This window comes from Mauremys reevesii, linkage group 27, assembly GCF_016161935.1.
Source record: "Mauremys reevesii isolate NIE-2019 linkage group 27, ASM1616193v1, whole genome shotgun sequence".
Lineage (NCBI taxonomy): Eukaryota > Metazoa > Chordata > Testudines > Geoemydidae > Mauremys > Mauremys reevesii.
In genome coordinates, this window is record NC_052649.1 from 6,402,394 (window position 1) to 6,429,010 (window position 26,617).

Here is a 26,617-nt window from a genome sequence, read left to right on the forward strand (position 1 = left end):
GGCAGGGCTCTTGCAGCCAGGCCGGGCCCGCGATATTAGAGAGACGAGGCGGGTGAGGGACTCTCTGGTATTGGACCAACTTGTCAGCAGCACGTGTTGTACTCCGGACTCTGCTGATGCATGTGCACTGGTGGGGCCATTTGCACCTTCCGGACTCTGGGCCCAGTTCTATGCCAGCCTTGTCCCAGTGTAGTTTAGAGCAGCCTCGGGACTTCCCTAAACTCTGTGGCAGGGACGATACCCCTGCTGAGGAATGCCAGGGCGCAGCTGCACTCTGACCACGCCTGCTTTCTCCCAGCTGTGCCCCCCCTGCTGCCCCCACCAGGGACTGGTAAAAGAGCAGCTGTAGGGACAGCTAAACCAGCTTGGGCAGGGGGGGCATTGTCAGCTGGCTGGATTCAATGTCTTTCTGACCCCTTTGCCCCACGGTGTGCAGTGAGTGACCCCACGTCCCTTTGGGAGAACTCCAGGGCACAGATCCAGAGCTACCTGACTCTCGACCCCGGAGAGGTTGACATGTACTGTGCATCCTGCGTGTCTCCCCTGCCCCTCCCTTCGCAGCCTGAATCGCTGGAATTTAGGCACCAAATGGGTTGAATTAGGATTATTATCACAGCTGTTCCAAATGTAATTAGTTTTGCTCCGAGTTTGTTTGCTTTGCCGGGATTATGCAGCATTCCAGCCTATGCTCCCAGCTCTAACTTTAGAAAGGCTTAATTACTCTAATAAAGAGGATGGTGGGTTAATTTGATGATTCTAAAGGTGTGTTTTTCAATTACATTTAACGGAAAGATTTATAGTCAAGTGAAATTCAATTAGGCGTGTGCAAAAGGGCTGGTCCGCAGGAATCACCGGCACCCAGGAAACAGGCTGGCAGGGTGAGGTAGAGAATTCACGGGCCCAGGTTTGGGTGCCTGGCTCCGTTTCACTGCATGGCAGGGGACCCCCGCGCAGTCCCTGTGATCTCTCCGAGTCAAGGAATTTGGGAGAGAAAAGCCCATTGCGGGCTTCGTCCCGGGCTGACCTCTCCATAACCCTCCCCCCCCCACCACAAAACCCTCCTTGGCAGCGGTGAGGTCACTGGTCTGCTGAGACCACATCCCATCCTGCTGACTCATGCGGCCTTCTCGGTTCCACGCCGTCTGGCTGCACCCAGCTGGTGGCTCGTGCTTTGTACTTAGATTGCACGTTCCTTGGGGCAGGGACCGTCTCTGTTCTGCCTGGACAGCGCCTGGCGCAGTGGGTCCATGACTCGGGTCCCTAGGTACTCGGGCAGTACAGAGAATAATCGAATAGGCTGGGAGCAGAGCTGGGTGGAGGATTCACGTTCCGTTTCGTGAAGGATTTTTGAAGTCCAGGGAAGTACGGAATCCCCCGGGGGTCTCCCAGAGCCCTGGGCTAACACTGGACCAGCCTTGCTCCGGACAAGGCCCTAACTGTCCAGGCAGGGATTGGAAAACAGCCCCCGCCCCCCAGGCTGCCTCATCCCAGGCCACTCGCCTTCCCTGCACGTGCTCCTGGACTAATGCCAGTGCCAGGGGGCTGGTGTTGGGAGGGAGGGAACTCGCCAGCGCCTGCTGTCTGATGGTCCCGGTGCTTCTCGCTCTTCGGGCTTGGGCTGTGGCCACACTCTCCGCGGCAGGTAGGAAGATGCAGCGGCAGGATGGCCCAGAGAGATTCTTTGACCTGCTCTGGACTGACCCTGGCTTCGTGCTGGAGGAATCCATCTCCTCTGACCCCTGCCCATTTCTCATCTGTCTCTGGAAGGACTCCTGCTGGTTGCAGAGCTCGGTCGGAGATCAGCCCTTCCCCCCCGCCATCGCCTCCCCTCCTTCTCCAGCCCTTAGGGCCCAGGGAAGTCAGAGGGAGGCAAGGTCTTTGCTGGGGGTTCTCAGCACCTGCCGCTGTGGGTCTGTCATCTCCCCATGACTCAGCCGGGCAGAAAGTGCTGGGGAGAGGGAAGGTGCTTGTCTCCTTTCGATGGGATCGCGAAGCAGCGACACGACTCGAAGACACCTTGATGCCAGGGTAACGCCCCCCCCCCCCACTAGGCATTGCTCGGGTTTAACTGAAGCGCTAAAAGAATCACTCCCCTCGTCATCCGAGTTACACCAGTACAGACGCTGCAATTGACTTCATCTACCCCCCACACCTCAATACGCTTGAGCCAAAAAAGTCATTGGGCTCAAGACAGAGGTAACGGGGCGGTGAGGAATGTAATGGCTGTGATATACAGGAGGTCAGGCCTGCTGGTCTAAAGGGCCCGCCAGCCTTTAAACTCCACGGAGCTATGAAAATGAAGAGGATTCGCAAAGCCGCTTGCCCTGGTTTAATTGCACTGTGTTAAATACCCACCTTCTCTGTCTGCACTGCTGCTTTCCATGCAGGTGAGACACGAGGGGGTGAGCGAGGGGCTGTGGCCTGCGATTTGCAGTAGGTCAGATGAGGTGAGCGCGATGGTCCCTGCTGGCTTTGACGTCCAGGAGTCATTCACTGCCTTTAGTTCTCGCCCAAGAGCCATCCTCTCCCCCTGCAGCCCGGCCCTGACCCTTCCCAGGTCCAGCCCCTCTGCAGTGGGTCTAACGGGATCAGACACTGGCCTTTTATCACCGCTGCTTTGCCTGCTAAAGTTTTCAACATTGACAGAAGAGCAGGAAATCCGCAGCCTGCGGGAGGCCATTCCGCATTGAAATCACTCTCCCGTGCCCCAGGAAATCAGTCCCACAGGCGATGAAATCAATACCATTGTGCTCTGTGAAAACACTGAAATCTGTCCCTCTGGTATCCCACCAAAATCAGCTCTGAAATCACCAGCTTGTGCCCCATGAAATCAAGTCAGAAATCAATTAAACCAGCCCGCCAGTGTCCTGTATTCATGGACAGCAATCCCCTGAAATCAGGGAAATCGCTCACCAGGCCTCCATGAAATGAGTTCCCCCGTGGCCTAGGAAATCAGCTCTGAAATCAAAGAACCATCCGCCCCGTGTCCCACTGAATCCAAGCTCAGCCGGGGCTGCAGACCCTGGCATGTGGTGGTGATGAACGGTTACATCTCCCTCGGCAGCTCAGCTCTGCCTTACCACCGGGGTGAGTCCCTCTCCGCTAACCCGCCCCCTACCTCGCTCACACTGGTATCGATGCTGCTTGACCGCGGTCCATGCCGGGCTCAGCATCTGGCTTTGATGTGGCCTGTGCATCTGTGTCCCCTGCCTGACAGTGGGGAGGGTGGGGGGAGCTACCTCAAGGGTTGGCCCTGAAGTGGGGTCCCTCCTTTGGGTTCACTCCCCGTGCTGGGCACCACAGATCATCCTGCCAAGCCTCATCTCTGACAGATCCCCAGGAAGAACGGCCCATGTCAGGTGTCGGCTCTTCTCCTGTGGCCAGATGCTAGGGGCCACCCCTCAGCCAGCTCTGCAGACCCCCTCTTTGAAGCCCGCCTCACGCTCTTTTCTTCCCCCTCTCACACAGCGAGGACCCTGTGCCCAAGCTCCGCTCATTAGCGAGATGGGGACGCAGGTACGTTTGTCAGCCAGTCCTGGCTTCTTCGATCTTGGCTGGATGGGAACCACGTCCTTGTCCTGCTGGAGATCGGGGAGGGTCGCATTTCCCCTGCCCGGTTTCGTTCTTCCCTTTCTCATTGCAAAGATCGCCTGGGAAAAAACAGCAGAGGATGGGGGGTGGGGGGAGGTTTGACAATGGACAGCGGTGGGGGGGGTGGGTCTTAGAAAAATCGCAGCCTGCTATAAAGGTTGTGGAGCAGGAATCTGGTCTGCATCCTACTGTTCTCTGTCTCTCTCGTGTTCACAAAGGCGCCTCCTGTGCTCTCCGGGCTGGCAATATTGCTGCCATATTAGCAGGGCTAGAGCTGGAGGAACAGCTGTTCACACTGCCGTGCTACTCCCAGCGATGCAGAGTCGCGCAGGCTGCTCGGAGCGCGCAGGCGGGTTCGCCCCCTCCTGGCCTTGCAGGCGCCAAAGCAAAGCAGACGGGGGCTGCGTCTGGCCTGCTGGGGACGGGGGAGGGCCGAGGCCGAAAGCCGCAAGGTGCAGGGAGCTGGTCAAAGCAGCGGCAAGCTGCTGGGCCTCCCCTTGCCTTGGGGCAGACCGTGGTCCCGCCCCCGCAAACAGACACAGATCCCCGCTCTGCTCCTTTGCCTGAGGTCTCCAGCATGGCTAAGTCTATGCCATGGCCGGGATCTGACCTTCGAGCCCCTCCTATTGAGCTCAGTACAATGGGGCAGCTCCTGGCGTAATCCCCTTCCTCTGTCTCCACTTCCCTGGGCGGGGACTAGAGTCTATGGTCGAGGTTGGAAAAGGGGGCTAGGCTTGGGGGGGAGGGGAGGCTATTTTTGGAGGGCACCCAACCATGAGGCACCTTGAAGAGACCTGATTTTCAGGAATTGCAGAGCCGCCCCCCAAAATCAGGCCCCCTGTTGAGTTATCTCAAGTTGGGCACCCAAAACCTCTAGTCCCTTTTGAAAATCTAGGCCTAAGCCCCTGAGTTGCTATGGTGACAGATGCCCGGTCAACGCTCGAGCTGGAGTGACAGGTTGATTGGCACGGTTAGAATCCTGCCCGGGAGAGGAGATGCGGCAGCCGGCTGTAAGGGGGCGGGTGCCTGTTCTCCATCACGGGCTACGACAGGGGATGGGGTCGCCATAACCCTTTGCTGCCTTCAGCCGAACCATATGTCATTTACCAACTCCCAAGCAACTGGCTGGTTCACACCCCTGCAAGGTGGTTGAATAATGGTTGTTACTCCCATTTTGTAGATGGGGAAACTGAGGCAGAGATTATTTTGTGAGCAGTGAGGGATGCAGGAGAGGCAGGCAGAGTTGTAGGGGAGAGAGCTGTACAGGAGCCAGCATTACAGGCTAAGAGGCTTGTGTGTGCTGTCACCTGGACCTGGCGTCCCGGAATGAGTGATGTCACACCAGACTACAGCCTGGTCTATACTAGGAAATGGGTCGGTGTGAAAAATCCACACCCCTGAGCAACATGTTTAAGCCAACCTAAGTCCCCCCGGTAGATAGCTCCTCAGAGAGGTGGATTACCTCTGGAGAGCCGGGTCACCCGTTATGGCACAGGCTGAGGCCAGCTAACTCACGGCACGTGTGATCCATCTCGGAGGATTAGAACCTAAGTGTCGCTAGTGCTAGAGAATTAGAACCTAAGTGTTCTGCATTCGCACCTCCTCGGACGCTGTGTGCGGACGCCAGGTTGCCCTGTACAAATCCCGTTGCAGGAAAGAAAAACCGGGTCCAGCAGAGATCCCTGCAAAACTGAAATCATAAGGAGACTGTCCAGCAAATGCCCCCTTGGCGGCACCCGGCGGTTTGTTACTAACGCACAAAGGCTGCTAACGCTGGGCTGGTTGAGCGTCCCCGTTATGCCCCTGCTTCCTGTTGACACTGGCATTATACTCCCGGAGCTGCAGGGCCCGACACTGCTGGGAGCAATAGCCACGCCGCAGTCGAGTGCAGGGGAAGGAGCCAGTGATGTGTGCGGGTGTGGAGGGGGTTGAGCATTTATAAGAGGTGAACAAACCATTTGGAATTTGATTGTTTTGTGTTACTTACCACATCGATGCTTTCGCCGTGACAAGCCAGGAGGGAGGCTGCCTCTTCACTTTACCAAGTGGTGTTTATTGGTGTTTGTTTTAGAAGGAGCACAACCGTGTGGGCATTGCGGGTCAAAAACGCAGCAACGGCACTGAAGGGTCTGATTCTCCCGCCCCCCCCCCAAGATGCTGAGTTCCTCCCGACTTGCCTCTGAAAAGGTCTGAGACGGGGGCCAGAGCTTTGGCTGGTGTCAATCAGCAGAGCTCCATTGGTGTCACCGATTTGCGCCAGCTGAGGATCTGGCCCCAGGTCCAATTTCCATCACCCGCTGAGTTCAACGGGTCTCAAATTGGAACAAGAGCGTAAAAAGGAGACTGGGACTTTCTCTCTGTACAAATGACCAGCACAATCCCAGCTTCTCCCAATCTCAACCCGTTCAGTGAGGACAAAGAGCCAGCTGCACTTCACTAGTTTTAGCCTCACCTAGACTGGGCGTTTGCTTTTGATTACAGCTGTCAGGGATCGGCTTGGAAAACTGGAGAGGGCTGCAGAGGAGAGCTCCCAGGTGGATGGCAGATCAGTCGATGTAGCTTATTGGAGAAAAGGTGCCGAGGTGACTCAACTGTGGGCTCTGAGGAGCAGAGAAGGGAGAGGAAAATGCTCTTTAAATGAGCAGACAGAGGGACTGAGATTGAATAGCCTGAATTGGAAGCCAAAAAAATTCAACCTGGAGATGAGGCATGTTTAAGAGTGAGGGACATTCCCCCCTGGGGCAGCTTCCCCTGGCATAGGGCAAGTTCCCACTTGGAGTCTTCAAATCAAGTCTGGGTGGGTTCGTAAAAGATCCACACCGGCCCAGCGACAAGTTGGTGGATTAGCCCGCGGGGCTGGGGGGCGACTCTCTGGCCTGTGTTTAGCAGGAGGTCAGACTAGATGAGCAGAATGAGACACAAGCCCTGTAGGTAGCAGCCCCACCCCGAACCTCTGCCTGCCGAGGCACCGTAATCCTGATTTACAGCCAGTGCCCTGCTCGCGGGGGCCTTGCTTGAAGCCTGCCGTAGAGTGGAGTGGTCTGAAGACAGGGATGGGCCCATTGTGGCACCGGCCGAGGCCACCTAACTCATGACACTTGTGCTCCAGCTGGGCATCGAACCTAGGTCCGCCACTCTCCTTAAACAGTGCCAGCCTTCAGGTGAGGTCGAGTTCTGGCTTGACGGGAGGGCTCTGCTTCTTCCCAGCGTGGGTACCGCACAGGCACCGGCAAAACAAGCTCCCCACACTGCCCCCCCCCATACCCTCAAGTCAGAGGCACCATCTCCGGCCCGGAGGCCAATGGCACAGGTCCCTCTCATGGCCCATGGGGAACTGTCCACGGGGAGCTGGACTGAGACCTCCCCGACTCGTTTCACAGATGAGACGCCAGAGCCCCTTGGGCTGAACCCAGAACACCCCCCCACACACACATACACACACCTGTAATGGCAGCAGAGAACTTGCTAACCTAAGGCTGTATCTACATTTTCGATGCTGCCCATGAGGAGAGGGAGAGGCCAAGGGAATAAAAAGCCCTAACTCTTATCTAGCCCTTTTCATTCATAGATCTCAAAACATGTCATGAAGGACGTCAGTATCTTTAGCCCCCATTTTACAGATGAGGAAACTGAGGCCCACAGCAGAGCTGTGACTTGCACAAGGTCCCCCAACAGGCCAGTGGCAGTGCCAGGAATAAAACCCATGCCAGTGTTCTAACCACTAGGCAACACCGCCTCCCTTTCGCCACCTTCCTCCCTCCTCTCTCGTGTCCCTTATCTGCCATGTCACCAATTCTCAGTTAGCCTCTCCCAGCCCCCCAGATAATAGAGACTGATTGGGGTACCCACCCTGGGATTAGATCCACAGGGGGTAGCCTGGCTCCCGGGGGGGTCAATGAGACCAAGGCCACCTGCATGGGTGTAACTGCAGGATCATCATGTAAGCTGTTTGGGGTGGGGTTGTTTTCTCTGGTACATCTCTTCACAGGGCCCTGATCCTGCCTGGGTCCACCTGGAGTTATTGCCATACAGATAAAAACGAGGAGCAACCCTCCTGTCCTCTCCACTAGGAAAGGGGATGTGTTACGTTGTCATTTTAAATCCTCAGGGATTTCCTGGTCCTATCTGTGGGCTAGAGGGCACTGTAGGGAAACAATCAGTCAGCTGTCAGCCAGCCAGCCTAGAATAAGATGGGCTGAGTTGTGCCTCTGTTTTAGGGAGCAGCCTGCTTTGTCTCTCTCTGACTTGGCATTCTTATGCATTATTGCTCTGAATTCTAAGAGAGCAAGCGGTGCTAACGCTGTAGCCTTCCAGCGGGAGTCTTTCTGTTTGTGTCTCTCGGGGCGTGTGCCAGGACGCTGCAGAGCTCGCACCTTTGGAATGTCATAGGAGGTAAAAAGGCAGCCTTGTGGAACCAAAACCCAACACTTTCCATGTGGGGATACTGTACTCTCTCTGCCTGGCCCCAGTCAGGAATCCACAGTAGAGATTAAATCCCCCTCACCCTTTTCTGATGGGTTCCCTGAGGTCCCCAGAACCCGCGCACTCTCTTTGCAGGGAAAGTGTCCCCTCCTTTAGGGGAGGTATCTCCCCACAACCTGATTCCCTGCCCCTTTAAGAAACCAGGCCCTGATCCAGCAGACATGCCTGTGAGCAGCCCCATTGACACCCATTGTGTGCACATGTTTGCAGAATACCCCAGCATGGGAGAGAGAAGTCTCCGGCCCCCGTTCAGGACCACAAGGCCGGGCTAGGCGAGGAGTCATGCACTGCCTGATCTCTGGTGTGTCAGTTTCGCCTCCTCGCTTTCCAAATGTCACCAGCTTCTGCTGGGTCCGATCCAGACACCCACATCCCACGCGAGACTCAGAACCTTGATTTTACTCATCAGAGCCACTGTGGGGAATACCGCAGGGGCGGGCAGCATGGGTCCATCCGAGAAGCAGCCAGTTCCAGTCCCTCTAAACTAGGGTGACCAGATGTCCTGATTTTATAGTGACAGTCCTGATATTCGGGGCTTTTTCTGATATAGGCGCCTATTACCAATTTTTCACACTTGCTATCTGGTCACTCTACTCTAAACCTTCTGCGTTCCCCCCCCCTATCAAGGCTCCCCCACCTACAAACCCACCCACCTGTGTCAAGCCCACCTGTCTTTATTTTTAAGGTGCTAGACGTGTGTGTGTGTGTTAGGTCCCTGCCAGAGAGAGGACGCTAAGAGGCTGGGGAGAAAGTTAAGATCCCTTTAATTTTTCCCCCACTGAGGGCACCCTGAGTTTACTAGCCTGGTCTCTGCCTATCCCCCCAAAGATGCAAGACCAGTACAAATAATAATAATAATAATAATAATAATAATAAAGGCCCCTCCCTCCTGCCGCAGTCAGCACAAGGCATGCAGGATGCATCAAGCAGCGCTCCTGTCTCATCACTGTCAATGTTCAATCAAAGCAGATGGGTTACAGCTGTGAGCACCAGCATGAAGAACAGGCTGCTTAAAGTCACTTGGGAGGGAGAGTAAGTGAGAGAGAGAGAGAGAAGGGGGAGGGGGAGGCGAGCTACTTTGATGGAATACAGGCCTCCCCCCAGCCTGGCCATCCCCAAGCTGCCAAGAGAAATGGGCATGTTAGGGGAGGGATTCAGGCCAAACCAAGGCTGGTGACATGGGGCTGTAAATCAGCTTTTAAGTAGCAACAAAATGGACATTTCCCATATGCAATTTGCAACAACTCCCCTCCCCCCCCCCCGCACACACACACAGAGGAATTGGTCGAATCATAGAATCCTAGGACTGGCAGGGACCTCGAGAGGTCGTCTAGTCCAGGCCCCTGCACTCGTGGCAGGACTAAGTATTATCTAGCCCATCCCTGACAGGTGTTTGTCCAACCTGCTCTTAACAATCCCCAATGATGGAGATTCCACAACCTCCCCAGGCAATTTACTCCAGTGCTTAAAGACCCTGACAGTTAGGAAGTTTTTCTTAATGTCCAACCTAAACCTCCCTTGCTGCAATTTAAGCCCATTGCTTCTTGTCCTGTCCTCAGAGGTTAAGAAGAACAATTCTCCCTCCTCCTTGTAACAACCTTTTACTTACTTGAAAACTGTTCCACGTCCCCTCTCAGTCTTCTTTTCTCCAGACTAAACGAACCCAATTTTTTCAAGCTTCCCTCATAGGTGATGTTTTCTAGACCTTTAATCATCCTTGTTGCTCTTCTCTGGGCTTTCTGCAATTTGTCCAGACCTCCCTCTCTCTCACACGCACTCAAAACCCAGGGCTGACAATGCCCCTGGGGATTGCAGCGCTCTGCCCGTCTCCTCAGCCCTGGGCTGGGGCTAACGCCCAGAGCGGGGCTCAGCAGAGGGTAGATGGGCGAGGAGATGCCCCAATATGCCAGCGTAGATTTGGTTTATCTTTGGCTGTGGTCAACACGTGTGAACCGCCTGTCCTAAGGCCTCATTCATCAGTTGTATTTAGGCCCCTTTATGCTGCGTGCTTGTGGAAAGCTCCCCCTGAGCAGGGGTGTAGGGGACATGAGCGGAGTTCCCAGCACTGCAGCTGTTCTCTGCTTCCCACCGATCATGGGGCTGGAGCATGGGACGCAGAGCTGAAGGCAGAGCAGCCCTGAGGCCTATGGGCTTTCCAGCCAGGCACTGCAGGTCTGTCTACACTGCACTAAACCTGGGTTCTGACTCAGGGTTGAGCCCAAATGCCCCTTGTGTCCACACACAAATCGGTCAGGGAGCATTCAGGACCCAGGTGGCTCAGAGTCCGAGTCCCAGGGTGACTCGAGTCCAAGCCCTGTCATTTTGCAGTGTGGATGCAGGTCAAGCTGCAGACCCAAGTCAGGTGCAGCACGGACGCGGCTCTGAGACACAGGCCGAGCCGTGGTGAACCCAGGTGTGCAAGGCAGGGTGGAGCCTGAAGCGCTGGCTTGGAACCACCGGGTCAAGGAGCCTGGTCCCACCGACCTGGGTTTACACAGGGGAGAGGATTGCAAAGAGAGTTTAAAGGCAGCTGAGACTCTCCTTCCCCCAGCCCGGGAAGGGGTGACTCGGACCCAGGTCCCTGGCGTGGATCAGTGGCTGAAGTGCCAGCCAGCCGTGGGTGTAGGACGCAGCCAGGACAGCAACAGCAGGTGCCTGGGAAGGCAGAGGTTTGGGCTGGAGCCTCTCAGAGAGGGGGGAGCTGCTTTGCTCTCCCAATTATCCCCCCTCTCCCAGGGGAAAAGACCCCGCCCCCCTGCCCAGGGGGTTCCATTTGTTCCTGTGGCTTTAAAAACAAGGCAGGCGGCAACCCCAGTGCAGCAGGAACCCACTTACCAGCCTTCGCGCTGCTGCCTTGGGACAGCTGATCAGGTGGGTGGCACCTGCTCCTGGCGCCTCCTTGGCCAGGGAGGCAGGAAGCTGCAGCCCAGATAGAGCCAAGTGCCAAGAGCTGAAGCCTGCGCTGGAGATCCTGCACCTTCACCCCGACTGCAGAGCGCCCGGAGCTCAGTGTGGACGCGCTGAGGGGGAGGCTCTTTCACCAGCTCGGTTTCCTTGTCCCCCCGCCCCTAGCTGCAAACTGGGCGGATAGAAATTGTGAACGGCCTGGCTACGGCCCAGATCCGCAAGCGCTTGGCCACCTGCGAAGCTCTGCGCCCTGGGAGCGCCGTGGAGATCAACTCTGACATCTAGACAACATTTGGTGGGGCCAGGATTTCCCCCCAGGGGAGCGCGCAGCGCGGAAAGTTACGCATCGGCAGGATCCGGGCCAGCCAGTGCATTAGCTGACCCTGAAATACTCGCAGGGCCTGTGGCTTCTGGATCCCATAAAAGTTCATCACTTCTTGGCTCTAAATTATTTGGCTGAGTGGAGGTGCGGGGGCAATGGGGGTTTAATATTCGCCGGCGCTTTGTCTGAAATCTGTCTGGGTGAAACTAAACTTAATATCCGAATCCTCCCACTGAGCTCGGCCCGATCATTTGCCAGGCGGATTTGTGCGATTCAAAAATGACTAGAGGTCATTAAAAACAAAAATCCCTTCCCAGCCCCGGCCTAGAAGCCGTGGGATCTGAAGGTGAATATCTCGCCTGGCTGGAGAGAGCTGAGCTGCGGGGAGTGGGACTGATCCGATCAGGGCATAAAAGTCAGCTCAGAACGAGGAAAAGCAGGAATTTCCCACGGCGGTTGTGAAAAAAACAACGACCCTATTTCACCCGAATCTTACCCGGGCCCCAAAATGCCACCCGGAGTCGTCCCCGCAACCGCTTGTCAGTTGCAGACTGGCCAAACTGCCTTGAAATTCACCCCCTGGTCAATTCCAGGAGGCCTCGGAATTTGCACTTAATCCGGGGCAGTTTTGACAAGCAACAGGATAGATATAGATTTAAAATGCCCCCTGGAGCTCTGGTCTGCCCCTGTCCCCCCATCCTTGGGTCCCTCCTCTGAGGTAGGTCCGAAACCTCCCGGCGTTAAATAATAGCATTAAAAGGGAACCCACTAGACTAGCGAGTGTCTAATTGCTTTGTTTCTTTCTGGTTCAGTGGGTTTTTTCCAGTCAATCCCAGAGCACTGAACGCCAGCGCTGAAGCTGATCTCCGCGGTTTTCTTTAGCTATCACCCTTCCCAAATCCATCCTCCCCACGCCCCGGGAGAGGGGAGTCGGTCCCTTTGCCCCACCCCGCGCTCCCAGCCAGTTCTGATCCACAGATCAGTGCCTGCCTCCCCCTCTCTAGCATCGATCCTTTGTAGATGCAACAGTCAGTAGTTTCTTGTGTGTTTAAGCCTTTATCCAAATTAAACTGGTAATAACAGGGCCACCCGACTAATTGATTCTGGCTGCTACTGAAAGCTTCGTCCTCTAACCTTTCGTGGCACCCTTGCCAAAAAACCTTGCCAGCTTGGGAAAGAGACTCGAATCCTTAACGAGATCGCTCCACTTCACATCTAGCACAATTGTGAGTGGGTGCCCTCCGCCCCCGCCCACGATTCAGATCAATCCATTTCAACAGCTCTCGGCCAGTATACAAAGGGGGGAGTCCTTCTGGAATGGGGTCCCCCCATACACAAAGACACCCCGATCTTTGGCCTGGCCCACACCTCTCCCGGAGATATTGACAAGGGCTGGATCGTAGTGCCTTGAACCGGAGCGGGATCGGACTTATATAGTGAACAGATGTCTTGGAATTTTAGATGCGAGCTAGACTCCTCCTTAGAGCCCCCCCCCCCAGCTGGCACTGGGTACTGAGTGGCGCTCGACTCCCCCTGGAGAAAGCTTCATTTTCTTGGCGAAAACCAGCCTGCTTTTTTGGCTGGGAAAAGACAAGCCAGGCCAGACTCACATCCAAATGTGGATTTAGAGAGAAGCAGAGTCGGGGGAGACCGGGGGGTGGGGAAAGATGGAGGGTGGGGGTTGGGGAGGGGGGGGGTTGGGTGTGGATTATATGGAAGTGTGTTCAAAATAAACGCACCCACACACGGGAGGGTGGCATCCCTTCTGGATACCCCGCGTGTGCGCAATTACCGCTGGGTAAAGAGGGACTGGGTTTGTGTGGTGGTTGTGTAATAAATTGTGTATCTTTCCCTCCGCCGAGGGATCGCCAGCTGGTGTGGACGGGGTAACTCCGCTAACTGAGCGGAGCGATGCTGAGGTTCTGGCCCAGTAGTGTAGATGCATCGTCTCCCCCCACCCTGGTGTGAGTACTGGGGGTGCGGTGGATACACCTATGTATAGACGTGGGTGTGATTTCTTTGTCTATTTTCCCTGTGTGCACATCTCTAGATGCGCCCTGTGTCTCTAGATACACGCCACGGGGTGCCGATAAAGAGGGGCTGATGGAGGTGTCCCGTGTGCTCGGTTGTCCTAGACATGGGGAAACGAGGTGTGAACACGCCGATACAGCGGGTGCGGATTATAGAGACGCGTCATACATGATCTAGATGCGTAAAGCTAGGATGAAACCCGCGTGTGTGTTTGTGCTACACGCATAAAGACCGTGGGGTGTGGGAGCCTGGGTTTATTTTATCCTACGTCAGTGCAGGGGGCTGGATTTGACCTCTCAGGTGCCTTCCAGCCCTGCATGTCTGTGATTGTCTGTTATCTGACTGTAACATTTCTAGCCATGCAGCGCATATAGCCGGGGAAGTGATGAAGTCCAAGGCTATCTACCCCTAGCTAAAAAGAATGCAGGGTCTGTGATTTCTAGATGTGTGAATACACAGCAGATTATCATCCACAGAGAACGTATGCGAGGGTGTATTATATAATTGATGTCACTCATATATATAGCTCTATGTTATGAGTACATACATATTGTCTCTAAATAAGTAGAAATGAAGTGACACCCCCTCACTGTATTTATGTATCTATACTTCTATTTATCTAGCTATCATATGGACAGACACTTGACTAGATAGAAATCTTCCTTCACACACACATAATACACACAGCACCCCATTGATATTTTTATATATAAATTCCTTCTTCATCTAGATATACATATACCTTTGTGGGTGTACATATTGTATATAGGTAGAATAAAGTGACCTACATACAGAAAATAAGGTATAATCCTTCCTATCTATCTATCTATCTATCTATCTATCCCCATACACACCCATCTATCTATCTATCTATCTATCTATCTATCTATCTATCTATCCCCATACACACCCATCTATCTATCTATCTATCTATCTATCCCCATACACACCCATCTATCTATCTATCTATCTATCTATCTATCTATCTATCTATCTATCCCCACACACACCATCTATCTATCTATCTATCTATCTATCTATGTTTAGTAATATATTTGTGTGTCTTTCTCCATGAATATAAAATGTAGGTCTGGGTTATATATTATACATGTGGGTTTTTGTACCTGTTTTATCTGTCGATTCCCATGCACCTGTCATTAATTTTCTTAGCATTTTGGACACGGGGCATTTTTAAAAGTATCTCGTTCGCTCTTTGATCCGGCCCGCCGACCCCGCCTGCCTGGCAGGTGAGTAACTCACAACCAGTGTCGGGTCTGCTGCTTTTCCCTCGGCTTCCCTGCCGCCCGTGCGCTGAATGTGTGGGGCGCGCTGCTTTCCGGGGGCTGAGAAGAGGGGCCGGGGCAGCAAGTTTCAGTTGGGTCCAGTTGGGAGGGTTTTTTTTCTTCTCTCTCTCGAACTAGCAGCGTGTGAGTTGCCAAACTGCTCAGCATTCCGAAGTATCAAGCATTTGTTACTCGGTTCATGCCAGCAGTCATTGGCAGCTCTGGATATTCACAGTCATTCTAGGCACAGATGTCCTTGTTTTAACTCTTGTGCTATGAATCCTGTCAGACTGGAGTGGGGGTGGGGGGACAGACTGGATAAGGGGCAGGAAAAAGAGAAATATGAACTGCCTCAAATTCAGGGGAGGGTTAAATCCACCACGGGCTTTTTAGTCTTCGTCTTCTTCTTATTATTATTATTATTTATTTTATTTTTAAATCCCTGGGAATTAATCTAACCCAATCCCCGGGTGAATTTTTTTTAATTGAAATTTTCAGATTCTTGCTGGAAACAACCTGAAAAATCCTGCTACGTTCTCTGCCTTTTTGTAGCTGCCTCGGAAGAAATCTGAGCCTGCGATTTAGAAAGGATCATAACTGACCGAGCGCTGAGCCTGAGAATTGTGGAATTGCCTGATTTTTAGTGTGATGTGAAGCAAAGATCTAAACCTCCTCAGCTCCCTATATACAGTTTTCTTGCACACAGAATTCTGGTAAATATCACATCTCCCACACCCTGTTCAAGACCCACTGCAACAGTAAAAAAAAAAACCCATCCCCTGCTAGCTCATTCTAGGGTTGTTGTTTTTTAAAGCAAAGCTACCAGGTCCTGTATCATCATTTTTTTATGGTAGCTGCAATTTTGGCAGAAATCTGTCTTTAATTTAGCTGTCCATATAAACATCCACACTGTATAATAATGAACAGATGCCATGAAATTTAAACTGAAGCAATGACTCCTCCCATCACCCCCCCCTTTGGCTGGCACTGCCCAGTGGGCACACGGTGGCAGTAGGTTGGCACACAGGAGTGTTTACATTCGCTTCTTTTTTGTCGTGGAAAGGGAAAAAAGAAAGGGAAAAAGAAACCATGGGGTGGTTTGTTGTTCTCTTTGGCTACCGCTGCTTTTAAAAAAGAGTTAGGGGTTCGGGGGGGTGGAGATAAAACTTTACAAATGAAATAGACCAAGGGAGACCAGCTGAGTGATTCGGTATCACTGGCGATCTGCTAGTATGGTTAGGAAATATGAGGGGTTTTAAATGAATTTAAATTGCGTGTCTCGAATATTGGGGGAGGAATATTCAGAATTCAGCTGCGTGGATGGTAGAGATGAAAAAGGAAATCTCCGTTTTTAACGATTTGGGCTGATTCCAGACTTGATTTCTATGTGTCTAAATCTTTTCCCTAGTTTGAAATCTTTAATGCCATTCTATCTATCTATCTATCTATCTATCTATCTATCTATCTATCTATCCCCATACACACCTATCTATCTATCTATCTATCTATCTATCTATCTATCTATCTATCTATCTATCTATCTATCTATCTATCTATCCCCATACACACCCATCTATCTATCTATCTATCTATCTATCTATCTATCTATCCCCATACACACCCATCTATCTATCTATCTATCTATCTATCTATCTATCTATCTATCTATCTATCCCCATACACACCTATCTATCTATCTATCTATCTATCTATCTATCTATCTATCTATCTATCTATCTATCTATCTATCTATCTATCTATCCCCATACACACCCCACTATCTATCTATCTAGCTATCTATCTATGTATGCGAAGCCCATCGCCCTTGTATCTAAGATTTGATGGGTTTTCGCCTAATCTCCCCTGTCCTGTCGAGTTATTTTGACGCCTCCATCACCACGAAATCTTTGTCCTCTTTTCAATAAGACCAAGGTGACACCCACAATCCCTATCTTTCCGGCGGCCATCTAATATTGTTTTCGTATTTTTTCCCCATATTTTCGCAGCCGTTTGCGTCTGGAACTAGTCTGGATTGCTGCAAAGAGTAGCTGCTCTTGAGGAGAAAGGGAGTTTTATTTGATAATGTCAAACTCTGGTGAAAAAGGAGCAAATGTTGAATTTGTGAGGCTGGGAATTTGGCAGGAGAAAAAGAAAAATGAGGAGTGGGAGGGAAGCGACTTAACAAAAACAGAAGCCTTCAAACATGTGCAAATGAATCCTATTTCCCATCGCACCTTCCCACCCCAACTTTGTAAATACCCCCCTTCCACGGTCCCTGTCGCACGGTACATTCCTCAGGTCTGAACGCTTTGATTCTGCTCAGCTGTGGCCGACCGTTTAGTGCTATGGACGTATGCTGGGGTGTGCCTCGCCTACCAGGGGCCTTTCCCTTTAAAACGGCTCTATAATGAACAGATGTCCTAGAATCAGGATAGCTGGCTCACCTCTTCCCCGCAGTGCCCCGTGGCTGGCAGTTGGCACGAGGCACCGCCTGGCATTAGACTCCCAAAAGAGAACCTCGGTTTTACTACTGCGGAACCAGCCTGCGTGCGAACTAGAAATGTTCCCGCTAAGCTAGCTTTACAGGCAGTGGGGATCGGAGAAGGTTAGCACTTTTTTTTTTAAATCCAGCCCAAGTGGGGACGATCCCGAGCTAGAGAGTTATAGAGCCCCTGGTTAGGAACGGGGGGGCATTTTTAACGTTTGAAAATGTGATTTTGAAAATACAGCCTGCCCTTTCCCCGGAAAGGTTGGAAAGTGAGCAAAACTTTTTGGGGGATTTTCCTTCGCCTCCAGAAGCTGCTGCTCGGGAGAATTTTTGCTACCTGTAATTCTGGCTACTGTCTAAAACCAATCTAGACATTGTTTCTCTTTGTAGTTGCTTTGTGGGGGGAAGGTTCCTTCACCCCGCCTCTGGAGGTCCTGACAATGCAGAACAGACGGGGAAGTTTGAATAATCGCTCTGGAAATAATTCTACACGCTGACATTCAAATCTAGCTACAAATTCCAGTTATTCGGGAGAGGCGGTGGTATTGGGGGACACACAGCGGACTCTGGCTCTGAGCTGCTTCCCAGAACTAAAAAGAAGGAGTTGATGTAGTTTCGCATTAGGCTGGAACGATTTATTTCTGCTGTGAGCGGGTCGCTTTACTGTGCAGTTATGAATGGGGGAAAGGGATGAATTTTAGGGGCGGAAGTGCCCATTCAAACCCCGAATTTTCCCTTTGGAAAACGGCAAGATTGGAAGCCAAGAGGGGGAACTGAAACCCAGCTGAATGTCTTCGCTGGGGGGCCTTTTGCTTAAACCGCTAACGGGGGAGTGGGTCGTGTTTAGATTCCGTAGGGAAGGCGGATCTGGAAAGAGGTGTTAAGAAATGACCTGCGCAAAACAGGCAAAACTTGATTTTGCAAAGGGAGGCGGGGGGTGAGGTGCCTTCCAGGTGAAATGAGCACCCCCAGATTTCATCCGATCCCCTCTGCCAAAGTCCCGAAAATTCGCCCCTTTTTTAGTGACCTTCCAAACTTCCGCGCCGGCTCCTGCAGCTTTTCTGGCTGATCTCAAGGCATTTCCAACCGAAGCAGCGCAGCCTGAGCCCGGGGGGCCGCGAATCCAATTTTCAGCGCTGTTCGCGGAGGGTCGCGGTGTGGCTGTTTCTAGCGGGGCTATTTTGATGGATTCAGAAGCCAGAGGGGCGGCAAATGGATTCAGTTTCCTGCTGTCCTTTGGGCGGGTGGGCATCAGAGCTTCTGACTGGGGCTGGGAGCTGAACTGAAGAGTTCAATAGTCGAGCTCTTTATTGAGTGTGTGTGGGGGGGGTCCCCCTCACTTTCCCTCCCGGGGGACCAGAAAAGTCTTTTCTCCTCAGAGCTGTTCCCAGCCAAGTTTGACATTTGCAACTCAGCTCGTTGAAACACATTATTGTTATTGTTGGTTTCCTGGAGGAAGGAGTTTTCTGGCTGTAAAAGAACCCCAGATTTCCCCCAGCGGGGACCCTCGCCTGCCCCGCACATCTTCGGCCCATCCTACAAAGAGCAAATTAGTGCGAACTTTAAAGGTGACATTTCCTGGGCTACTCACACGGTACCCAGACCCAATTTCTTAAGTGCGTCTTCAGCTGCTCGCCTTCCTTTCGATCTGTTCCCTTTCTCTCGGCCATCGCGCCTTTCCCGCTGAAATTCAGAAATCGCCAGTGGTTCCCTCCCTCCCCACTCAGTCCTTTTTTCCCTTTTCATTTTGGCGCTGGTACGCCGCAAAACACGACACCCCCTCGCCCCGAGTGGGTTTCTAAGGGAGCTGTAGCGCTAACTAGCTATGTGCTGTCGATATGATCCATCAAGATGCGATCGACATAGCTGGACCAGACACGTGTCTATACACATAGTAGATCGATCATATGAGACATAGACATGGAACTGTAGCTGCGCAGTATACGCCGCCGTCCACTGCCGTGCACGCGTGGGTGATGGGGCCACACTCCTAGCAAAGGGCGACCCAAGCACAAAGTCTGTTAAGAATGGGCGGCGCCTGGGATTCACGCAGAGCGGGTCGGTTTGAAAATGCCGGCGAACTTTGTTGCTGGGACTTTCAAAACGTCAAGGCCCAGCCTGGGTCACGTCCTTTTGCGGGGAGTGCGGGGCCGGCGGGTTGCGTGTGTCCACACAGGGCAGGCTCGGCTCATCCTTTGCTTCCTCGCCTCCAATTCAAAGATTGGAAAAGTGTGTGTGTGTGTGTGTGTGTGTGTGTGTGTGTGTGTGTGTGTGTGTGTAGGTAGATTGACCGCCCCTGGCTAACTAGTTCCAGACTCAGGGTCCTGGGGCAGCTTCTAGACGAACAGATGGATCGGAGCACGAGCTTTCCTGGGTGAATCCCCACTTCGCCAGAACCACGTCCGGGCGAGCCCCAGCCCCCATGACTGAGACCCCCAAGGACTCGGCAAAGGAGACCCTCTGCTATCGGAATCCCGAGCCTTGCTTCCGGGGCTCCCTTTAGTGACGGCAGCGCGTTATAGGGGGAAAACCCCCCTCAATTAGCCTTCAAAGAAAGGTTTTTAATGGCAGGTAAGTTCAAGACCATCTTTCTACCTGCCCCGGGGGCTTATCCCTTTGTTGGAGGGAAACAAACCAACCCAAAACAAACCCACGGGTCTGAGTTTTGGCCAGACTCCGCGGCGCATCACACGGGACGTTACAAGGGGCCCGTTGGTTTCGGCCCCTTCCCCAGACCTGCCCCAAAGGACGCGCTCAGCCTGGGCAGAGGTTTCTCTCCGCGTGTTTTCAAGGAGGCCTTTGCCTGCCCCTCCACGGGCTGCCAAGGCTCCAGCTCTCTCCCTGGCTGGCCACGCAGGGTGACATTTGGGGGCGGCTGGCAGCGCAAACCACGCGCCCCTCAAACCCTCCCCGATGCCTGGTTGTACGTGTGGACAGGAACCCCTCTGCCCTCCCGAGACACGACTCCGGGCTTCTGAGCCAAGGCGAGTGGGGGGAAGGAAATGACCAGGGTGGATCCAGTGTCACCAGGATTGGTGATGTCTGGGCTTCCCAAGACCCCTTCGGGCTGCCCGCGAGCTCTTTGCTCAGCACCAGGGAGCTCTGGACAGCTCCCAGGATCGGCCTGGTCACACGCTGCAGACAACGTCTTTTCATAGCAAACCTGGGGCTGGGTGGGGGGAAGGGAACCAACCGCTTTGCCAGCCCCTTAGGGTAACTCCGGGGGCCATCACGAATGGCTCAGACTCTCGCATCGATCAGGACCAGCTGGATTGCATTTATGTACTTATTTGGGGGTGATATGGTTGTCACCATCTCTACGGTGCCTTCCTGGTATATAGAGATTTGATATCAGTGCTACTGGTGGGTACTTTAGAATGATAATTATTATATATTTTAAAAAAAATTGCAAGCCGGAATATTAAAATATAAACCCTATGCACCTTATCCCAAAACGTGTTTTTTTCCCCCCTCCTGTTTGGCAAACCATGCATGCATTGCACCAGTATTTAGATATATTTTTGTTCTGAATTTATCGCGCAACTGGCGTGCAGAATAAAGAAAAGGAAAAAAGTCTGTTTAAAAAGGTTGCAAGGAGATGCCAGCTGTACAAGACAAGGAAATTGCATTAAGCTTTATCACATCGAATGTGACTCTTGCAAAAGTCGCTATATATTTTTAAGCATGTTGCCAATCGACAGCTGCCTTGAAGACAAGTTAAGCTTCTGGGAGTGGAGTAGTTCTGAGATCTCCTTTGCCCCTCACTCCAAAAAAGTACTCGGAGAGTGCTCTGGCTGAAAGAATGGGGTCTCGTGTATATATATTTAGCGTGAGTATTTCAAGTAAACTAGTAAACATGACAGAGTCAACATTTAATATTTATTAATTGTCGTCTTAGGACGCTTGTTAATTACACTTTTGAATCAAATCACAACTGACTGCTGCTCTTAACGTCAAATGAGTATACTGGTGCATTTCACATAAGAGATCAGTTCTCGTGGAAATTTCCACTCTGAGTAATACTTCAAACATCCAATTGAATACGAGTTTAGATTCTGGAAAAATATTTTACTTTCTTTTTTTTATACTGATGCATGCAGTTTATTTATGTACTTTTTTTTTAACTTCTCTAGCTTATAAGCACCCTCCCCCCCTAGTTTCTGGTAAGTTTCTCAGAATCTCTTTTGTTTGCTTACACCGTCACATTCTTGAGTTCACTTTTTAAAAAATAGTGTCAGAGAGATTTAAGGAAAAATAAAAAATACGATGCCATTTCTAACCTTTTCAAATCTGCCTTCCGATGCTATCGAAAATGTAGAATAACTTTGGGACCTATGTCAAACCAAGAGACTTTGTGTAAATGCTTATAGCAAAACAATACTGGTTTTAAAAAAATTACATCATTGTAAGAAACGGTTTTTCTTTTGCATATCATTTGACATAAATATTTATTAATCTTAATTAAACTGAACAGAAACACAAAAAAGCACTTCTGGTGTCTGATAGACATTTTCACCTTTGCTACAATTTTTTTTTGTAAAACTTTTTTTAAAACATTTATCAGAAATTCTCTTCCTCCCTTTTATTTAAAAATGCTGGTATGTTTAAAGGTGATGTAGGCAGGTTTAAAAATATTTTAACAACGTCTCCTGATTTAAAGAATGTGTTAAAAATGGAATAAATACTAATGAAATTAATTAGATCAATGCACCAAAAAATATACCAGGATATCTCAGTTTGGATCTCGATATCATGTTTTTATACGGATGTATTCGTTACACAATTTTTCCCCTCCCTCCCCTAAAAATGCATTACAGAAAGAAATAACGTAAAGAGTCCTCAGTATAGGAAAAATAGCCAACTAAAATATATAGCATAATAAGTGCTCTCTTCACACCACCTTTATAATTTGCATATTTGCATTTTTTTTGCTCCTACCCATGCATAACAAAACATTTTTGCCATTTCATAGAAATCTTTTTTTCCCCCTCTATTTTTTTTAAAAGTTTTTAAAACAGGTAAAAAACATCATGACACACAATTTGGAAAATATGTTACTTGTGGTACAAGGGTGTTCAAAAAAGCTGAAGTCACTGATTGTTAACAACGAAGGGAACGTAACCGTTCGGTTCCCTTCAAATCAAAAAGTGCACCTTTTAACCTCAACAAGTTGCTTGGTCCATAGTCTAATATTCCATATGAATTCTTTTGTGTGTTACTTTTCTAGTTCAGTACCTACTTGCATAGATATATATCGATATATATATTTATCTTCTGTTTGCCTCTTTATTGCTTCTAAAAGTTCTTACTGCATTGAAATGCTGATTTGAAGTTGCAAACATTTTTTGTTCTTAATTAAACTTCCATGGGATCTTTTAGTGAATCCTCGGAACGAATAGAGAATTCCCCCTTTCTGGGATAACCCCTTCTAAAAGCCTCCTGATAAATTAACAAAACCAAAAAAACCCAAAACCGAGCTGGCATTGTTTAAAATTTACTTTGATGTGTTGCCAAACAATATTCTTTACTTTTGCGGGGGACGAAAGATGCTCGATTTCTCTATTTTCCCCCCATTTATTTTTACTGTCCACATTTTTGTCCCTTTAAAAAAAATTTATGGGGTTTCTAATTTTCCAATTTTTTCTCCCTAAAACTCTCTTTCCATGTGGCCATAATAGACACTTGTCTCGATCGACTGCAAACCTGCAGGTTAGCTTTTTTCATAGTATTTTTTTTACATTATATATATATATATATATTGCACCAAAGTAAATTTTCTTTTCGGTGTATACTCTGCTCTGCTCCGCTGTCCTCGGGGGCCGAGTAAAGGGGACACTAATTCCCCTGGAGCCGCGAGCCGAGCGAAGTCTAGCTTTGTGTGTGTGTGACGGGGAGACACCTAACAATTGTACGGTCACAGTTTTGGGGCGGAGGAGACATTTAAACCCTAGAGCAGAATGGAAGTGGGTTGGGGGGGGTTGCTATGTGCAGTCGTGGGGGGGGGGAGGACATTTCAGTGGTCACAAGGGGGTTAATTATGGAAAAACGCGTTGAGCTCTTCGTACATGGGGCCTCTGTCGTGGTGCAGGTGCATGTCGTAAGGCAGGATGTTCTCGGAGTGCACCCCGCCGCGCACCCCGGAGGAGCCGAACACCAAGTTGTGGCCGGCCGGCCGGGAGCTTGGCAGGGCGGAGTAATGCATAGAATAGTGATAGTTTTTCTCGTGGTCCGGGGAAGAGTCTTGCTTGAGGGAAAAGTTGCCATTGATACACAGTGGGGGGCTCAGGGGGGCGTCGTACTCCGAGCTGTTGTAGTCGGGGGACGCGTTCCCATAGAGGGTCTCGTAGCTGGCGCAGTAGGCATGTGTCCGCAAGGCGTGGGAGCTGCCCATGGGGCCGGGCGGGCACGGCGTGCCGGAGAGCCGCGAGCACGGGTAGCTGTAGGGGTGCAGGGCAAAGGACGAGTTGGGGCCGTGGTACCTCGCCGCCTCCTGGCCTTGCTCCGTGAGGAAGTTCCGGGAGTTCAGCTGGAGGCAGCCGGCCACCAGGTTGGTGGTGGGCTGGGACAGGCCCTTGCACAAAGTCTGCACGTAGCTGACCAGGTCCGGCCGCTTGCCCGAGCGCAGGATCTCGGACAGCGCCCAGATGTAGTTCTTGGCCAGCCGCAGCGTCTCGATCTTGGAGAGTTTCTGGGTCTTGGAGTAGCAGGGCACCACCTTGCGCAGGTTGTCCAGCGCCGCGTTCAGATCGTGCATGCGGTTGCGCTCCCGCGCGTTGGCCTTCTGGCGCCGCAGCTTGGAGCGCTCCAGCCGCGCTTTGGTCATTTTCCTCTTCTTCGGGCCGCGCTTCTTGGGCCGGTCCCCCTCGGCCTCCTCCGCCCCTTCCTCCTCCTCCTCGTCCTCCTCCTCCTCGTCCCCGCCTAGGTCCCCTTCCTCCTTGCTTTCGCCCAGGGAGCCTTCCCGCGGCTCCTCCTGCAGCGGGCACGTCTTGCCGCTCCGCTCTTCCTTGTCGCTCCGCTCATCCTCCTCGCACTCCTCCGCCCAGCCGGGGAATTTCTGCACGTCGGGGAGCAGGCTGGGCTCGCTGAACAGCCTCGTCAACATGGTGGCTGGAGAAGGGGACACGGGGTGGGGGGGGGAGGGAGGAGAGAGAGGGAACATTTTAGCCACGCGCCTTCCCAAATGCCCATTGTCTCGGCTGCGTCCCCGGCCCCCGGCGCGGCTGCACGAAGCGGGGACTCAGGCCCGGACCCGTGTGTGTGTGCGGGGGGGTGATTGGCCAGCTCCTACGGCGATTCAATTTGGAGGGCGGGGGACGCGATTTGCACGGTCACTTCCCCAGGCGCCGAACCGGAGCGGAGCGGGGTGCAGTTGGCAATGGAAACGAACCTGGGGAGCCGGGGGGGGTGTCATAGGGTGGCCATTCTGCCCTTGACTTTCCGCCCGGCTTCCAGCTGGTTAGAAACCCGCCCCACGCGGAACACGCACACGCGGAGAGGATCGGGAGGTCGAAACCCGGCGTGTGTTGGGAGGGTGGGGAAATCGCCACCGGGAGGACTGGGATCCAGCTCCAGATCCCGCGTCAAAACGATCGAATCGTTTCAAAGTGGGAGTAAAATGAACTGGCTTCCCCGATCGCCTTGTGACCGATCCCGGGAAATGCGCTTGACAGATTTGGGTTCATAATTCATTCGGAACTCCCGGGTCGTCTTTTTTTTTAAATTTGATTTTATTTTTGTATTTTCCGCCGTCTTTATTCCGTTCCGTGTGGCTCGGGGCTGAGATTTAAATGTTAGGAAACCGATTTCACCCCATTCGTCTCTCTCTCCCCTGCCCCACCTCCTCGGCTGATACTTCCCCCCTCTAGGTGTCAATTTCTTCTCCATTCATTGCGGCCCAAGCCCCTGCCGACAGTCTTCAACTTTTCCTGCCCTGTGGTTCAGAACAGACCCATTCCCCCCCCACCCTTCGCCCGTCTTGAAACAGACGAGCCGATCATCCCGATTATTATGAAGCCTTTTGACCCCCCCCTTCTCCCCATACCGGCCCGATCAGACCCACTGCACACCCCCCACCTCGGCCCAGCTGTCCAACTTTGCATTCGATCAATGTCCTCTGCCCGCGCCACGTTTCTGTGGTTTTGATCCAGCGCCCTGTATGTGGCGAGACACAATTCACACTCCAGCTGCGGCTCCCGCTCAACCCCTCACAGGCTGCCACTAAAAACAAATCTTAACGGGTTTGGGGTTTTGGTGGATATGTAAAGCCAAATGAAGACTACAAATGAATGCCCCTTCCAGCCCAGCCCCGCTTCCAGACACGGGAGGGTCTTGCTAAACCGACAGCGTGTGCAGCACCGGGAGCAATAACCAGCAAATTCTCTCCGCTTTGCAAGATTATCTCGCGGCGAGAATCTTCCTCTCCAGCCAGGCGATTGAAGGGAGCGATCTCATGTCAATTTCCTTAGCGTTGTCTTTGTGTGCGTGTGTGTGTGCGTGTGTGTGTGTGCGTGTGTGCAATGCAATTTTTTTTTAACCAGCAAAAAATTAAAGCCGGAGCCTCCTGATTTGAAAGACCCCTTTCCTCCGTTAAAAAATAAAAAAATCTCTAGCTTCATTTTGTTCCTACCCGATGTGTGCAGCTATATCGAGATATCTCGTTCCCTGGTGGGACAACGGATGGAAGATAGTTTCTGGGGTCGATTTTCATGTTTACAGAGCTATGCCCTCTGAAATCGGGGGGGTTGAAGTAAGACTCCCTCCCCCCTCGAAAAAAAAAATAGATCGGATCTTAAAATAAAATAAAGCCAGTTCCGGAGGAGAAAAAAAAATAACCCTGGAAGTTGCTTTTTATCCATTCAAGTTTCCAGCGTCCCCTCCCCCTTCACTTCTTACATAACTTACCTTCAAAGCTAACTGGAGGAATTCTTATTTCATTGTCCCCAGCATCTTCTGGGACTGGGGCAAAGCTCCTTAAGGTGGCTACAGCTTTCTTCAGTGCTCTATCCAAAAGGAGGCGAGAGTGGCATCTCTACCACCAAGCAAAGGGGGTACCAGCTCTGATGCCAATGCCATATGGTTGGCACGTCATCGGCTGGAGCGATCACATGAGAGCTAATGATTGACATGCGCCTGCATTCAGGGAGATTTTTCTCTCTGGGGAAGGAGGAATCGCCATCTGTCACTCTGTAGTCAAAAAAAAAAAATCCAAATCTACAGATCTGCCCACACGCTGCAAAATGGGACCACGGGCAAGAAAGCGGCGCAGGGGCGCAGCGCCCGGGCTGAACAATGGGGTGTAGGGAGCGAGCCGCAGCAACGCCCCCCTGGAATGTGGGGGGCAGGCTCGGGTCGGGAGGGATCGGGGAGCGAGGGGGCTGCACGGAGGGACCCAGATCTGGCACAGGCGGTTTGCAGGCTGCAAAAAATAAGAAGCCCAGCTCCCTCCCCAGACCGGCCACCAGCGAACCAGGGGAAGGAGCCCAGGCGGTAGCGGGGGGAAGGAGGGAGGCTCCC

At 51.8% G+C, this 26,617-nt stretch overlaps 1 protein-coding gene across 1 annotated transcript; it reads right to left on the reverse strand.

Annotated features, from left to right (window-relative positions):
- Positions 1–22,980: 22,980 nt before the first annotated feature.
- Positions 22,981–26,143, reverse strand: NEUROD2 (neuronal differentiation 2). The gene is made up of 2 exons (XM_039516812.1): positions 26,006–26,143; positions 22,981–24,211 (listed from the first exon to the last, which is right to left on the reverse strand). The coding sequence occupies exon 2, from the start codon at positions 24,204–24,206 to the stop codon at positions 23,136–23,138; it is 1,071 nt and encodes a 356-aa protein (XP_039372746.1). The 5' UTR covers positions 24,207–24,211; positions 26,006–26,143; the 3' UTR covers positions 22,981–23,135.
- Positions 26,144–26,617: the final 474 nt, after the last annotated feature.

Excerpts from the sequence above, each read along its gene's own strand:
- NEUROD2 (XM_039516812.1), bottom strand. The coding sequence starts at position 24,206 with ATGTTGACGAGGCTGTTCAGCGAGCCCAGCCTGCTCCCCGACGTGCAG.